We start from the raw sequence: 16155 nt of genomic DNA on the forward strand, positions 1-16155 counted from the left end.
GAGTGAGGACACATAACTAAAGGTCAGTCTCAATGCATAGTTTCATGACTATAAACTAGGTAACCGAGCCATATGAGTTTCATGGGGATGAAACTCCTCTCTCATCTGATGAAACTCCTTCATTTAATGACCCTGCCAAGTCAGCAATTTTGCTTACGTGGCACCCTATTTAATATGCATGACACTCCCATAAAACATGCATTGAGACTGGCCTAAGGGCAGAATAAACTTTACCTATATGCTTCCCCGGTTCACAGAAAGAATCAATTTCTAAATTTGTCTCAGTTATTTTTTTAAAGTTTGACTAAAGAATAACAATAATATAAAATACACATCTTATGAAATTATTTTTGTGATAAATCTAATTATACTAATTTGATACCATGAATCTCAATAAATTCTTTAAAAATTTTGGTGAAAGTTTAAAATGTTAATTTAGAATAACTCTAGAAATTATTTTTTTTATGGATAGAGGTAGTTTCACGAATTTGGCACATACTCCTCCTAGTTCGGGTAGTAGCAGCCTGTATTTTCTTAAGTCAGGCAGGCGCGCCGCAAGATTTGCATTGCATATGCAGGAATTATAATATATATATATATATATAAATAAAGCAAGATATATAATATCAAAAGGACTTTGCGGCCAGCAATGTAAGGCCTGGTTTACTTCACCTCAAAAACTAAAATCTTTTCAAGATTCTCCGTCACATCGAATCTTTCGGCACATGTTTGTCTGTAAAATCGCGAGACGAATCTTTTAATTCTAGTTAATCTATGATTAGATAATATTTGTCAAATAAAAGCAAAAAAGCTACAGTACCGAAATACGAAATTTTTTCGGAACTAAACAAGGCCTAACTTTTTTATTCATTCCACTTCTGCGCGCACGAGCATGAAGCTGCCGCGGGCCCACAACCACAATCAGTCACGCCCACACCGCAGGCCACGACAAGTGTCAAACATAGTTTAGTTCCTCCCAACAAAAATTACTACTGTATTAAATATAGACTAAAAATAATTAATTATAGAAATTATGATTACTTTGCAAGATAAATTTTTTAAATCTAACTAGTCCATGATTTAATAATAAAGTGCTATAATAACACATGTGCTAATAATAATGGATTAGTTAGCTCTTTCACAAAATAATAACGGATTAATTAGGTTTAATAATTTTATCTTGACCGACGGATTCTATAATTTATTTTTTATTAACATCCAAATGTAACACTATAAAACTGTAAGCCCGGTAACTAAACAAGGTTGGGGTGTGAAGTTCACTCCCAGCATGGGGTCTGAAAACATTGGTAGGTAATGCAGACAAGAACAACCGCACACCACTTTAATGTTGTCAATCTGCACATAGCCACATAATATATATGGTACATAATTGCAAGGCACATCATGTGTGCTCGTATAGTACGGTCAAGTTTGGCATAATTTAGCTTAACTAGTGATTTGTTTTTAGGGCTTCACTTTCATGAGCACATTTCTAGATCAAATCAAAGCTATTTTGGAGATCCGTTTGATAAAACAACTCTGCATGTAAGTTTATTAAAAATGCTCTTACTAAATCCCAAGCAGGACCTAATAGTGTGTAAACTATTGTTTTCAGCTTCATCACACTCATTCCTCAAAGACTCATGAAGCTGTTGGTGAAGTGATGCCAAACAAGGTCTACATGTTTTCATTGACATCTCACCAAGTGCTAAATTAAAAGCGCTAGTCTTCTTATCTTATCTTATCATCATCACGCGAATTACCTATCTAGAGTACTCTAGGCCATCGTCAGTGGAGTTTCATGACCCAATTTAATCTCTCTTTATTAATACAATGACATATTAACATATTAATGTACATGAAACTCTAATAAAATTCTCATTGCGACTAGCCTAACTACGGAAGAGCAGGACTGCAGAGGAAAGTTACATTTGCTTTTTACATACAGCAAATTAAAGCATGTGAACCAAAATTACAAGACCCAAGACAAGACATACACAAGGGCCAAAATAAACGGTGGGCCCGGCCCAAGTAGGAGGATGACGAGGAGCATCGCTAGGCGCCAATCGCGTCAGCATCACCATCACCACCTAGTCCTCCTCCTCTTGTCCACCTGTCGTCGTCCACCCTTCCACCACCTCGGCCAGCGCGGTGGCGGCGGCGCCCCCGTCGCGGAGGCCCTCAGCGGCGGCCTTCTGCAGCTCGGCCACCTTCGCCCTGACCGCGGCGCCCTTCCCTTCCCCCTGCATCACCTCCCGCACCGTGGCCGCGATCTCCTCCCTCCCCTTGGACGACTCGGGCACTCGGAGCGCGGCGCCGACGCCGTCGGAGAGCATCACGGCGTTCTGCCGCTGCTCGGCGAAGAGCGGCCACGCCACCATGGGCACGCCGTAGACGAGGCTCTCGAGCACGGAGTTCCAGCCGCAGTGGGTGAGGAACCCGCCCGTGGCGGCGTGCGCCAGCACCTTGGTCTGCGGCGCCCAGGACGGGACGACCAGCCCCACGCCGGTGGCGGTGACGCGGTCCACGAATCCCTCCGGGAGGTAGGCGAAGGGGTCCTTCTTGCTCTCGGCGTCGTAGTAGTTGTCGTTGACGGCGCCCTCGTCGCTGGGGCTCCGCACCACCCACAGGAACCGCTGCCCGCTGAGCTCCAGCCCCAGCGCCAGCTCCCGCATCTCCTCCGTCGGCAGCGCGCCGCCGGAACCAAACGACACGAACATCACCGACCTCGCCGGCTGCCGGTCCAGCCACTCCAGGCACAGCGCGTCCTTGTCGTCCTCCCGTCCGTCGGCGTGGATGAGCGGGCCGATCGGGTACACCACGGGGCGGTGGTCCGCCGCCGGCTGGCGCAGGATCTTGGCGGGGCCCGGCTCGACGGCGTCGAAGGAGTTGACGAGGATGGCGTCGGCGTCCCGGTACTTGCCGCCGTGGTGCACCATCCAGCGGTAGCACGGGTTGGCCTTGTCCTGCAGCGGCATCAGGATGTCGGGCCCCGGGATAGGCACGCACCCGGGGAGCCGCAGCGGCTCCGGGAGGTCCCGGAACTCGCACGACACCGAGGCGTCGAGCTCGGGGAGGTGGAGCATGAGCGTGAGCGCGTGGAGGTTGGTGGGGAAGAAGATGCACCGCCGCCGCACCCCGGCCGCGCGCGCCGCGTCCAGGGAGTCGGCGCCGAACAGGTCCGCCACGAACGCCGCCAGGCGGCCCCCCGTGGTCCGCTTGAGGTCGAGGAGGATGGACGTGAGCGCCGGGACAGAGCGCGCGCACTCCTCGGACATGAGCGTCTCGATGGCGGCGCCGCGGGGCAGGTCGGAGAGGTCGACGGGCGGGAGCGAGAGCGAGGTCACCGCGGGCGGGAGCGACGCCAGGAACGCGCGCTGCGTCGCCGACGCCGTGGACGCGAACGTGATGAGCGTCGCCGTGGCGCCGTGCCGCGACGCCAGCCGCTTCGCCAGCTCCGCTAGCGGGATCAGGTGACCCATCCCCGGCGTCGCCAGCATCGCCACGTGCGGCCCGCGGACGGCGCCGTTGCCGTTGCAGCAGGCGGCGCCGCCGGTGGAGCCGTTGCTGGTGCCGTTCTCCATTTTTGGGCGGGGCAGGGGAGCGGTTACTGCGGGCACCCGCTGCTGCACCGGGTGTTGGCGTTGAATCACCGGCTCACCGCGCGGTACGCAGCGAGCGACGGCTGAATCGTGATCGGAGTGGAGAGAGGAGGATGCCCTGACTCTGACGGTGGGCGTGGATGTCTGTGGAGGGTTTGGGCTGGCGGTGCCGGGACGTGTCTTCTGCTTTAAAAGGGAGGAGGGGCAGCCGTGGTGGGTTGGCGCGAGTATAGTTGTCGTGTGGGGCGGGGAGGCAATAATTCAGCCATGATGGGTGGGAGCGTGAGGTCAGGGAGATGTCATGATGACGCACGCACGCTGGTGGGAGCCCGGAAAGCGCGAGACCGATGTTGGCTGTTGGTGGGCTGGGCTATGTATAGGTCAAAGGCCTGTCTTTTTATATTTCTCAGAAACATCTCTACGACCAATGCACTAAATATATATTGAGGTTCTGTGTTACCACTAGTGTTTTTCTTTTCTATATAATCTAAGGCTTCTAGATACAACAATATAGATTCAGGAAGTGTTCTGCAGTTCTAAAAGTCTTCTCTCGTGTACAGGTTAGGTGAACCTGAGCCCCACAAATTTCCAGGAGATGTTTTGATGATGTTCATCGAGCATGGGGCTTACCGTTGTCATTCTTCTGCGGGCAAAGATAACAATCTTCTAGAATTGGTCTAATCTTTTTTTTTATTTTGCAACGTTAGTTTCTCCTCGTTGCTTTTTGTTTCCCTCTCCTGCTGTCCCATTGAAAATATGTTCAAAACCAAACTGGTGTTTGTGCTCTTTGTAACTTTATACTTCCTCTATTCTAGGGCCTTGTTTAGTTTTAAAAAAAAAAGTTTGGTTCTAGGTACTGTAGCAATTTCGTTTTTTATTATCCAATTATAGATTAACTAGACTCAAAAGATTCATCTCGCGATTTACAGGTAAACTGTGCAATTAGTTTTTATTTTTGTCTATATTTAGTGCTTCATGCATGTGCCGTAAGATTTGATGTAACGGAGAATCTTGAAAAGTTTTTTTGTTTTTGGATGAACTAAATAAGACCTAGATTATAGGTCATTCTAAATTTTCTAAAAAAAGTCAAAGCATCTCAAGTTTCACCAAAATTATAGAGCGAATTATAAGGATTTTATGACATTAAATGGGTGTACTATAAATATATAACTTATGGTTTTACCAAAAAAATATATAACTAATGAATAATCTAATAATATTTTTTTGGTATTATAAATATTATTATTTTATTATATAATTTTTTTCAAATTTAAGATGTTTTGAATCTTCTGTAATTTGGGATGGAAAGAGTATGTCATATTCAATAAAGTTCAAGTAGCCGCATAAGTTGTTGAGGTTTCTGTCAAAAAAAAAATATCAGGAGGTGCCAAGTTAGACCCCGTTTGGAATGCGAGATTTTTTAGGTTCCTTTGTTTTTCCTACAAAACTGAACTGATTCCTATAAATTCTTGCACGATATCTGAAATTTCTGCATTCCAAATAGGTCCTAAGTTCTCTGATAGTTCATTGCCTTTTTCTGTTCGTTTTACGAAGAGAGCGCAAAATAGCTGCTTAATATACAGTGTAAGACCTACGTACGAACTGATGCCATTTTGAAAGGACTAGCAGTTCCAAGTTAACTCAGATGAATCAATCGGACGAAGATGATGTAGGGTTTGCTTGGTTGGTTTCCAATCCTTGACCAACCAAAATCATGGCAAGCCAACATCAAAGCCTGCCAAAGTTTGGGCAAAAACAGATCTGCATTTGGTTAGGTGTCGTGACAATAATAGGAAGTTCTCTCTCTATCTCTCTCTCTCTCTTATTTATAAGAAATTTTAATGACTTGTCAAAACTTTGGTCATAGGCAGTGATGTGCTAATTCTTTGACAATTCTACACATTATGTCTGTGGAATTCTCCGGCGCCTCGCTCCGGCCACGTTAGCAGAGTTATTTTGGCCCGTTAGATCCTGTCTTCGATGGCCAGATCTCGTTTCAGCTCCTGTTTTGTTTTGTCGGCGCGTGGTGCTCAGCTTGGACCACTGTTTGCCGCTCCATCTTCGCGTCCCGTCGTCTCTCTCAGTTTTCTCCGTCTTTCTCTCTGGCTTCCACCCACCGCTTTATTCGCCTGCTCCCCACTTCGTCTTCCTTCCGTGGCATTCTCTGGGACATGAGGCTAGCCACGTCATCCCGGTTTACTGTTCACAAAAAAAAACTCTCCTCCGCATCCTTTCTTTTCCTCTGGCTCTTCTCCTCTCTCCTTTCCCTGACTCTTCTCGTCGCTTCCTCCACCTTCCCCTCGACAGTTTTCATCCTCTCGATGCTAGCAGGGGCGACGGTGACTGGTGCCAGCGGCGCGCCGTGGCCGCCCTCCTCCTCTTCCTCCATCTCCTCCCCCTCCTCCTCCTCCTGCTCCTCTATCGCCTCCCCTTCTTCTCTCTCCCATGCCCTCCCGATGCGGCGGCGGGCGGCGCGGCCAGGTCGTGCGGTCGGCCCGAGGCGGCACGCCGGTGCCTCTGCCGCCCCCTCCCCCACCCTCACGTCCTCTCCCACCGACTTGCTTGCCCCCCGGCACTGCCTCCTTCCTGCGGTTCATGCCTTCCCTGCTCACCGAAACCCTAGCTCTTGTGCCGTACACGGGTGACCACGCCTGCGAGTGCCTTCTTCCTCGCCAGCAGCAACCACAGCGGTTCAGCTCTACTCTTGAATCAGCTATAGAGGTATTTCACCCCTTTATTATTCTCCTTCTCGGTCTCATGGTTGCTGTATCTATCATTTGTAGCTTGCTATAGGTATTACTAATTAGTGGCTTTTTTCACTTTCCAGGATTGCCTTGCGTTACGTCATACGGCTATTGTGCTTTTACTCAGATCACTTCTCATTTTTAGGCTTGCCTTGCGTCATACAGCTATTGTGCTTTTCCTTAGTTCACTTCTCATTTTTACGCTCATCTTGTTGTACCGCAATTTTGCTATGTGTTCTATTGCAGTAGGTGTAGGGGCAGGATGCCTATTACCTGTGCAGGTACATTTGTAAGATGTGCATACAAGCATCTTTCTGTGAGCCATGTTCACATATCATTGGAAACAGAGGTTCCTTGTGTAAGATTTTTTCGATCGACACTTCCTCCAAATTTGAGGTGTATATTATCGCCCAAAGTAATAATTTCAGGCATGTTTGATTTGCCCTCTAGATTGCAGATTTTGTTTTTCCATATTTTGCACAAAATAATGAGCTGCCCTCATCTATTAATTTAGCTTTGTTGTTCATAGCTCAACTACGATTTTTCTGTGCTCTTATTTTCCATGATGCAGCTGTCATCTATGTACGTTAAATTGGTTTTCATCTAATGCAGCTTGCATCAGGACTAGCGCTGACTTTGGGTTATATATATTGCCTTCAGCTTCTTAGTTAGTGATGTTCCAATGTTTCAGGCTTTTGGCTATATATACTGCCTGCACCTTGTTCAATTAGTGATGTTCCACACTTTTGGTTGTCTATCCATATTGCCTGCTGCCACATTGAACTGGAGCTAACCTATCTTAGGAAATAATTTTGTCAAAGTATGTGTTTTGATGTCCTAAAAATATAAAGTAGGCGTCACTGAGGCTAAATAATTTGTACAGTTCTTCTGAGCTCTTGTCTTTCTTTCCCAAAACATTATTGTGTATGTACAATTAGTCCTTCAAAATTTGGCATGACATAGATTCAGTACTGAACTCCATTTGTTTATGCAGCATTGGTCTTTATTGACCTTTACAGAGAGACCAAGGACATCCAATATTTCTATGGAGATGGCAACCTTTAAAGACAATATTCCAGGTACCTCTCATCAGTCATGTTATCTTTATGGGGTAGTTAGTTTTAATTGTCATATCACAGGAACTTATCTAATTAGAAGCTACAGATTGACTTCATTTAGAAGCTAACAATGATTATTGATTCTATCTACATTGAGTGTCAGGAAGTAGTGCCTTTTCTTCAGTTTCCTTGCTGTGTTTTTGTAACATGAAAAAAAACAAAACCATAAGTCTTTTTTTTGGGTTGTTTTCATTTTGATGGGTGATTCCATTTTCTGGTAACTACTCAGCTTTAATGTAGTTAGCTCATTGCTTGACCCAACGTAGGTTTCTCTCTAGCTTCCCGGTAAAATATCTTAGCCCCCAACCTTATTGCAACTCAGCTAAGTAGCGCACGAGGCATGTCATAAAACTGCTTTGTTATCATTACTACTATATTGTTAATGATCTATAATAACCTCATGTGCACCCCCCTTGCTCAACCTCGTGCACAAGCCACAAGCAGGGCAGGCGTTGTTACCTGAGTAATAGTTTATTGTTGGATACAGATTTGTCCGTTTTTATTAGAGTGTATCAGTTTTAACTTTCAGATGTCCCATTTTATGGATAGAGTTTTTATGCTACAGCTTTTAAATTCTATAATATTGTGCAAAATCTGAGTGTATACATTGAATTTACCTGATGATCTAAGAAAAATCTTTGGCCTTTGGAATTCTCGGTGAAGGTATTATTCGGAATGGTCACTCCGGATATGAAGCTTCCATCTTTATGGTAAACAATGGCTTTGCCTGTGAGACATTTTTACAACGTGAAGTCAAACTCCTAACATGCACCTTCCATCTCCAATGCACTATGGACTGGATACAGGTATTTTTCTCATGTAACTATATTATATTGCTATACACTTTATACTAGATATAGACAAAAAATATTGATCGAGTCTGAGATCAGCCAAATGCTTTGGTTAGTTTTTACAAAAAAAATACTATATATGCAATGCAGGTTAAATACTTACTGTTGTTTTTCATTGATTGAGTATTAATGAGGATGGCACTACACAGGCTTTGGTCCTTGTGTATGATAAGGTGAAATCCCTTGGTTAATGATTGAGATCTGCCTAATGCTTTGGTTGATTTTGACAAGAAAGATTACTATATGCAGGTTAAACAGTTACGACTGCCCTTTATTGACACTGTATCACTACCTTCTCTAATTTGGGGCTAAAGCAAAATTAGGTTCCACCTAGTGGTCTGCTGCAGGATTTCGTAACAATAAAGTGAAGGTCCAGAAATGCAAGGTGTGTGCTCTCCATTGATTGTGTCTACATGTCGCCTCTCATTTTACTTAGTTAGCTCAAGGTCTGTTTTTCATTGTCATGTTTTGGAGGCATCTAAAAATCATGTTTTTATTCAAAAAAATCCTTACCTTCTCCATTAGTGTGATAGACATTTTTGCAAACCTTTAAAAGAACATGTTGGGTTACAGAGAAATGTCACTAGGAATTCTCTTCAATCCTGAGGGAATTTTATGGCAGGAGAGGCCAGCCACATCAGCAGGTTTATTGTTGAAGAAAAAAAACACATCCACGTCTGTTTCTTCATCCTCTCCTTTCTCCAACTCGCCTCCTCTCTCTTCGCTCCCTCCTTCGTCCCCCCGACACCAGCAGGGGCGACGACAACGGCGCCAGGCGCCAGCGACATGCCATCGCCGCCCTCCTCCTCCTGTCTCTCCCCTTCCCTTCCTCTCTCTCTCCCCTGCCCTTCCGATGCGGTGGCGGGCGCTGCTTCCAGCTCGTGTGGTCAGGCCAAGGCTGCGCGATGGCACCTCCATTACTCCCTCCTCCACCCTCGTTGCTATTATTTATCTAGCGCTTTGCACTGTATTGGTCAATGCCTAGGTCAGTGCCCAGTGCTTTCTTAGGATCTAATTTGTCATTGTCGGCTAACTTCTTGAATAATGGTCTATTTTTTAGTTTCTATATACAAATGTATTGTTGTGCCATGTCCAAATGTTTACCAATGGTTTAATAAATACAATGCTTGAGCTGACGTCTTCTCTCCTATTTCAAGTATGAAATGAAATGGTTTAATTTAATATATTTTTGCACATGTCATACGAATTCTGATTTAATACAACCCTTCAATATCGCCATTTGGTGTTTCAGGACACGTGAAAATAGCTTTGGGGTTAGATTTAGCCTTACTGCTACAATATGATTGCATTTTTTAAACTCAAGAGTTCAGATAAGCTAAAATTCAACTTTGTTCATTGCTATTTTGTTGCTATTTCTTTTGGTCGGTTCTGATGCTTTCGTGGAATTTTTTTTGGCAGGGAGTGAGATGGCTTATCCTTTGTCCATCATCTTAGGGTGTCAGCTAATATGTAGCGCTCAACCTTTGGTGAGCTTCTACATCTCACTGCCTCTTTAAGTGTCCTGGCTACTGCTCCTTTAGATTTTGGTCATGTTCTGTTTGTACGTATGGATGCGAACAATTATGAAAAAGAGTTTGCTTATTCATGCCATGTCATTAGATGCATGTTTGTTTGACTTTGTTAACCTACATTCCATCTGTGGAGCCATTTGGATGCCTTCCAGCAAAGGTCTATATTTTTTATTCTTTCAAAAAAATATAAATCTAATCATGTAATAGTTTATTTATTCACCAAAATGGTCTTCCTCTGGCTGCAAAGGATATGCTTAGAGACATCCTGCACTATTTAGTTCCAGGGATCGCAAGCATGGAATAGCTCTTCTATCTTCTCTATGTATTGTTTTTGCAAAGATAAACTTGATTGATTGATAGTATTCAGTGTTGCAAAGATAAACTATGTGCTGCTACTGCAGATGCTAGGTTCTAAATTTTAAGCCATTTGTTTTATTCATGTGGTTTTCGTTTACAACAATTTGTCAGGATTAAATTCACAGCAACAGAGGAAGGCCATGTGGTTGAACCTCTAGTGTATGTTTGCAAAATTAGCTTTTGACATATATTGTGTCCATGTGTTCGTTACATGTCTTCTCTAAAGGTTGTCATACCATTTTTGTTTTATTTATTTCCAAGTGATGCTATTTTACATCGGCCAGTGATGCATCATGTATGTTAGAGTGATAATTGTTTAAATACTATTCCGAGAATTGCAATGTACTGCATATTTCTTCTGTTAATTTGGTTCAGTTAAAAACATTGGAAAGCTCAGCAACTATATGTCAATTATTTAGATTATTTTTTCCTTGTTTAGAACTCCCCTATTTACTTGCCTACTTCTTTCATAGATATATGCGCCTGCTAATTGTAATTATTATTTAAAAATAAGAGAAAGTTGTAGACCATTAGTGATAAAGAAGAGTACCAGATAGGATGAAGGACTCATGCTCTATGATTCCTATTAGACATATGGGTTTGTTTCCATGTCGTCCCTTCATTTCTTTCCTAAATCTTTTCTGTTTTTTGCCAATGCCTATAGGTCAAATATTTGCTCTTTGACATCTTTTAATTGAAAATCTTTTAATGTGAAATACAACAAATCTACTGGGAGTACTTGCAGTTTATTGAAAAGAGCTTGCGTTCAACCGCTAATTATAGGAACCAATCACTTTATTTTATTTCTACTCTATGGTTCAGTGACCCTCAACTTCAATCTCTCGTTTGCTAGGTAAACCATGAGTTTCAAGATATGGTTAGTGACATTAACATTAAGGTTTTTTTAGCGAGCTCTTCACATGCTTATGATTTTAAGTTGACTAAAACATAGATCACAATTGTCTTAGTTGTATGAGCTGTATTAGCATTTGTCTGAGAATTGAGAGAATTTTCAGAATCCACAGCAAAGTAGAGGGTGACTATGGTCCCTATGATATGTTTCTTTGTTCGTGTTATCGTATTTGATGATCTATTGATTTGTCTTAAATTCTTTTATTATTTTTGGCAGTTCCAGTTGCTACATACATAAGCTTCCATCTACTTCACATGTGCTCTCATCAAAACTATGTCATCTCCAGTTTTCTTGGTAACCTTTTCTATCCACGTGACTTCAGGTATGTTACGGTGGCGTATTCTGCATTCCTTTGGTCATCGGCGGGGGTTCTTACCTGCTCTGGTCAGCTGTTTTGGGTTACTTTGTCTTCTTTTGCTCTTAGTACCCATACCTTAGTTATGCATTGTTTTAGTGGTGTTATCTTTACAGATGACTGCAACACAGCCTTTGCTATAGTGCTTATCCATAAAATAAAAAGGTTTCCTGAAGCAAATTCCTGACCTTGTCTGTGTGTGTATATATATTCTATTCTGACCTATGTAAAAATAAATAAAATATTTCAGTTCCTTTGTATGACATATATATTAAATTCCTATCTCTGAGCCTATTTCCATATTAAAAATTTGATGTATTCTATACCGGTACGCGCGCGAGCCTATTTCCATATAAAAAATTTGATGTATTTCATACCGGTACGCGCGCGAGGGCGCGCGCAATCTACTAGTGAACTAATTAATGCCTAAAAATTTTAGCGTGTCATGATTTTGGTTGGACAAAAATTAAAAGCTAACCAAATAGTAGTAAACACCTAACGTGTGCATATCGAGCTCTTGGCTAGCCTGAGCTGGGGAAATGGAAAATACTATACAACATGTTTTTTTTATGAAAATACAGCATGCATATTGATTATCCTTCGTCCAATTCTATGATGCTATGGGATGGGCCCACCAGTCTGGTGCGCATGTCACCAACCGGTAACGTCTTGGGAAATCATATATATTAGTAGGAATAACACGGTGGGATGCAACAAAAACATGGGCCTTGTTTGCTTCCAAAATTTTTTGTAAAATATGAATAGTAGCATTTTCGTTTGTATTTGATAAAGATTGTCTAATTATGGACTAACTAGACTCAAAAGATTCGTCTCATCAATTCCGACCAAACTGTACAATTAGTTTTTATTTTTTTATCTATATTTAATACTCCATGCATACATCTAAAGATTCGATGTGACGGGAAATCTGAAAAAATTTGCAAATTTTTTGAGAAACTAAACAAGCTGGACATGGTAATAGAACCCACTGGAGATCATTCAATCGGACGTCTTCCACAAAGTAAAGTGCTGCGGTGGACGACCAAGCGTCGCTGTTGGTTAGGTCAGTTTTAATAAAATTTTATAAAAATTTCATGCATATTAAATATGTTGATGTGACGCTATAGTAACGAAGAGGGATTGATAAGAGTTTTACGAGAATAGAAAAACTTTTATATATTATTTTCAAAATATAAATGTGTTAAAATCTAGGCTATAAAACTCTACTAAAAATAGCCACGGTTTTACAGTCGTTAGTATCACGTGTACGACGCTCACGAGATGTCGCTAGCCAGATAGATAGAGATAGCCGCATCAGCCGTGCACGCACGCACACGTAGGCGCGCTCGTGCAGGTTACACACGTTCCGGCCTGGACAGTGGACACCGCTGTGCATGCTACACGTACGTACACTGCTTGTGTTACGTATTCGAAAGCCGTCCGGCCGGTCCAACTTTTGGGCGTTGCCAGATCGAGTTGGTGGACCGTCAACTGCATGCAGCCACCTACTAGCAGCCGCGAAGGACACTACTCGTACTTGGCTTCTATTCTACAGGCGCCTTGGTCGTCGTCTCCAACAGAGACGGCTCCGGCGGCTATCGGCAGTACTGCTCACTGTGAGGTTCATGCATGCATGACTAGTAGACACTTTTTTTAAAAAAAAACAAAAAAAAAAGAAACGAACAGATGTCGTTTGAAAAATAACAAAGGAAATATTAAGCAAGTAAAACAAAGATATTTGGGTCTCCAAAGGCTCTAAAATGAAATTTAGTGCTAATCAAACACGGTTTGTATTGAATTTTCTTAAAATTTTGCACAGTTGGCAAAGGATAATAATAATACAACGAATCAATTCATTTCTCGGAAATAATAGTGAATACATGGGGGGGAACGTTTTGTCATCAAAAGATCTTTATAGAAGAGTAACGTTTTGTCACCGGCGGCGCCGCCTGCTGCAACGGCAACGGCGCCGTCCGCGGGCCGCACGTGGCGATGCTAGCGACGCCGGGAATGGGTCACCTGATCCCGCTAGCGGAGCTAGCGAAGCGGCTGGCGTCGCGGCACGGAGCCACGGCGACGCTCATCACGTTCGCGTCCACGGCGTCGGCGACGCAGCGCGCGTTCCTGGCGTCGCTCCCGCCCGCGGTGACCTCGCTCTCGCTCCCGCCCGTCGACCTCTCCGACCTGCCCCGCGGCGCCGCCATCGAGACGCTCATGTCCGAGGAGTGCGCGCGCTCTGTCCCGGCGCTCACGTCCATCCTCCTCGACCTCAAGCGGACCACGGGGGGCCGCCTGGCGGCGTTCGTGGCGGACCTGTTCGGCGCCGACTCCCTGGACGCGGCGCGCGCGGCCGGGGTGCGACGGCGGTGCATCTTCTTCCCCACCAACCTCCACGCGCTCACGCTCATGCTCCACCTCCCCGAGCTCGACGCCTCGGTGTCGTGCGAGTTCCGGGACCTCCCGGAGCCGCTGCGGCTCCCCGGGTGCGTGCCTATCCCGGGTCCCGACATCCTGATGCCGCTGCAGGACAAGGCCAACCCGTGCTACCGCTGGATGGTGCACCACGGCGGCAAGTACCGGGACGCCGACGCCATCCTCGTCAACTCCTTCGACGCCGTCGAGCCGGGCCCCGCCAAGATCCTGCGCCAGCCGGCAGCGGACCACCGCCCCGTCGTGTACCCGATCGGCCCGCTCATCCACGCCGACGGACGCAAGGACGAGAAGGACGCGCTGTGCCTGGAGTGGCTGGACCGGCAGCCGGCGAGGTCGGTGATGTTCGTGTCGTTTGGTTCCGGCGGCGCGCTGCCGACGGAGGAGATGCGGGAGCTGGCGCTGGGGCTGGAGCTCAGCGGGCAGCGGTTCCTGTGGGTGGTGCGGAGCCCCAGCGACGAGGGCGCCGTCAACGACAACTACTACGACGCCGAGAGCAAGAAGGACCCCTTCGCCTACCTCCCGGAGGGATTCGTGGACCGCGTCACCGCCACCGGCGTGGGGCTGGTCGTCCCGTCCTGGGCGCCGCAGACCAAGGTGCTGGCGCACGCCGCCACGGGCGGGTTCCTCACCCACTGCGGCTGGAACTCCGTGCTCGAGAGCCTCGTCTACGGCGTGCCCATGGTGGCGTGGCCGCTCTTCGCCGAGCAGCGGCAGAACGCCGTGATGCTCTCCGACGGCGTCGGCGCCGCGCTCCGGGTACCCGAGTCGTCCAAGGGGAGGGAGGAGATCGCGGCCACGGTGCGGGAGGTGATGCAGGGGGAAGGGAAGGGCGCCGCGGTCAGGGCGAAGGTGGCCGAGCTGCAGAAGGCCGCCGCTGAGGGCCTCCGCGACGGCGGCGCCGCCGCCACCGCGCTGGCCGAGGTGGTGGAGGGGTGGACGACGACAGGTGGACAAGAGGAGGACTAGGTGATGGTGAATGGTGATGCTGACGCGATTGGCGCCTAGCGATCCTCCTCGTCATCCACCTACTTAGGCCGGGCCCACCGTTTATTTTGGCCCTTGTGTATGTTGTGTCCTTGGTCTTGTCTACTCACATGCTCGCTGTATGAAAAAAATATGTAACTATCATCCAATCCAATGCAGTCCTGCTCTTTGGCAGTTTAGTAGTAGAGTATAGACAGATAGGTAATTCGTGTGGTGATGATACTATAATAAGATAAGAAGGCTACCAATTTTATATATGTGGCGCTTTGTGATTTCAATATTCACAATTCATTAGGAGAGATGTCAAATTTGGCACTTTCTTTATTTGAAAATTTTTAAATTCACCATGAAGTAGGAGAGATGTCAATGAAAACATGCGCTGTGGTATGCACACTTATGCCACGCCGTGCAATTATTATATATGTATTACCATATTACTATCTGGGTATTATCTTAATATCTGCAGATTGACAACATTGTAGTCGTGTGACAGCATCATAGCGGTGTGCGGTTGGTCTTGTCTGCATGCACCACCTACCAATGTTTTAAGAGCTAACAGCTGTAGCATATATAATTTGTTTTAGAATAAATACAGCTGTAAGATTTAAATTTTATCCGGCAATTAGTGTACATTTAGTTATGGATCGGACTAATTAAATAATTTCGGTAATTTTTTTAAACTTTTTTCCTTCAAAAATGCAATTTTATTAATTACATGCTGGGAGCAACTTGTACATATAATCTACTGGCATTCTTTTATAAGTTTGACCTTATATTTGAGCATCTTTTATACGTATATGTTTGACCTCTCTAATCGTGCGTTGCGAGAGAGCACTTCTCCCCGACAATTAGTGTTTAATTATAAATTAATTAGGTTTAAAAAATTCGTGTGTCACTTGCACTCACATCTCGGCATCTATAAACCGGGCCCCAGAAGTACACACTCCACTCCACTCCACTCCACACGCATTTGTCATGTCAACGTTGACATATGATCCAAATCCATCCCCATCCACGGGTCGGTCCGTCTCGCTTTGTTTCGTCCATCTGCCAACCCCTGTTCCAGACGGCCATCGTGCGGCGGCCTAGTACTGTCGACCGGACGTACGGCCGGACACGGGCCAGCTACGACCGCATCAAGCCGCATGCGCCCCACAGATATTAGCATCTCGCGTCTGCTCATCCGCGCGTCCGTGATCGACTCCGACCCGGCAGTGGCCCCGTGAGGAGAGCACGCGAACGCAGTCGCGCCGGCCGGCGACGAGC

General features: G+C 45.6%; 2 protein-coding genes across 2 annotated transcripts; one reads left to right on the top strand and one right to left on the bottom strand.

Moving 5' to 3' along the window:
* Positions 1798-3786, bottom strand: LOC8066666 (hydroquinone glucosyltransferase). The gene has a single exon (XM_002451007.2). It carries the CDS (start codon positions 3582-3584, stop codon positions 2091-2093), a length of 1494 nt encoding a protein of 497 aa, XP_002451052.1. The 5' UTR covers positions 3585-3786; the 3' UTR covers positions 1798-2090.
* Positions 12368-15146, top strand: LOC8066668 (hydroquinone glucosyltransferase). Its single transcript, XM_002449744.2, has one exon. The coding sequence runs from the start codon at positions 13465-13467 to the stop codon at positions 14869-14871; it is 1407 nt and encodes a 468-aa protein (XP_002449789.1). The 5' UTR covers positions 12368-13464; the 3' UTR covers positions 14872-15146.

The sequence above is a fragment of the Sorghum bicolor genome, chromosome 5 (assembly GCF_000003195.3).
Source record: "Sorghum bicolor cultivar BTx623 chromosome 5, Sorghum_bicolor_NCBIv3, whole genome shotgun sequence".
NCBI lineage: Eukaryota > Viridiplantae > Streptophyta > Magnoliopsida > Poales > Poaceae > Sorghum > Sorghum bicolor.

Coding starts and splice junctions, on each gene's coding strand:
- LOC8066666 (XM_002451007.2), bottom strand. CDS start 3,584: ATGGAGAACGGCACCAGCAACGGCTCCACCGGCGGCGCCGCCTGCTGC.
- LOC8066668 (XM_002449744.2), top strand. CDS start 13,465: ATGCTAGCGACGCCGGGAATGGGTCACCTGATCCCGCTAGCGGAGCTA.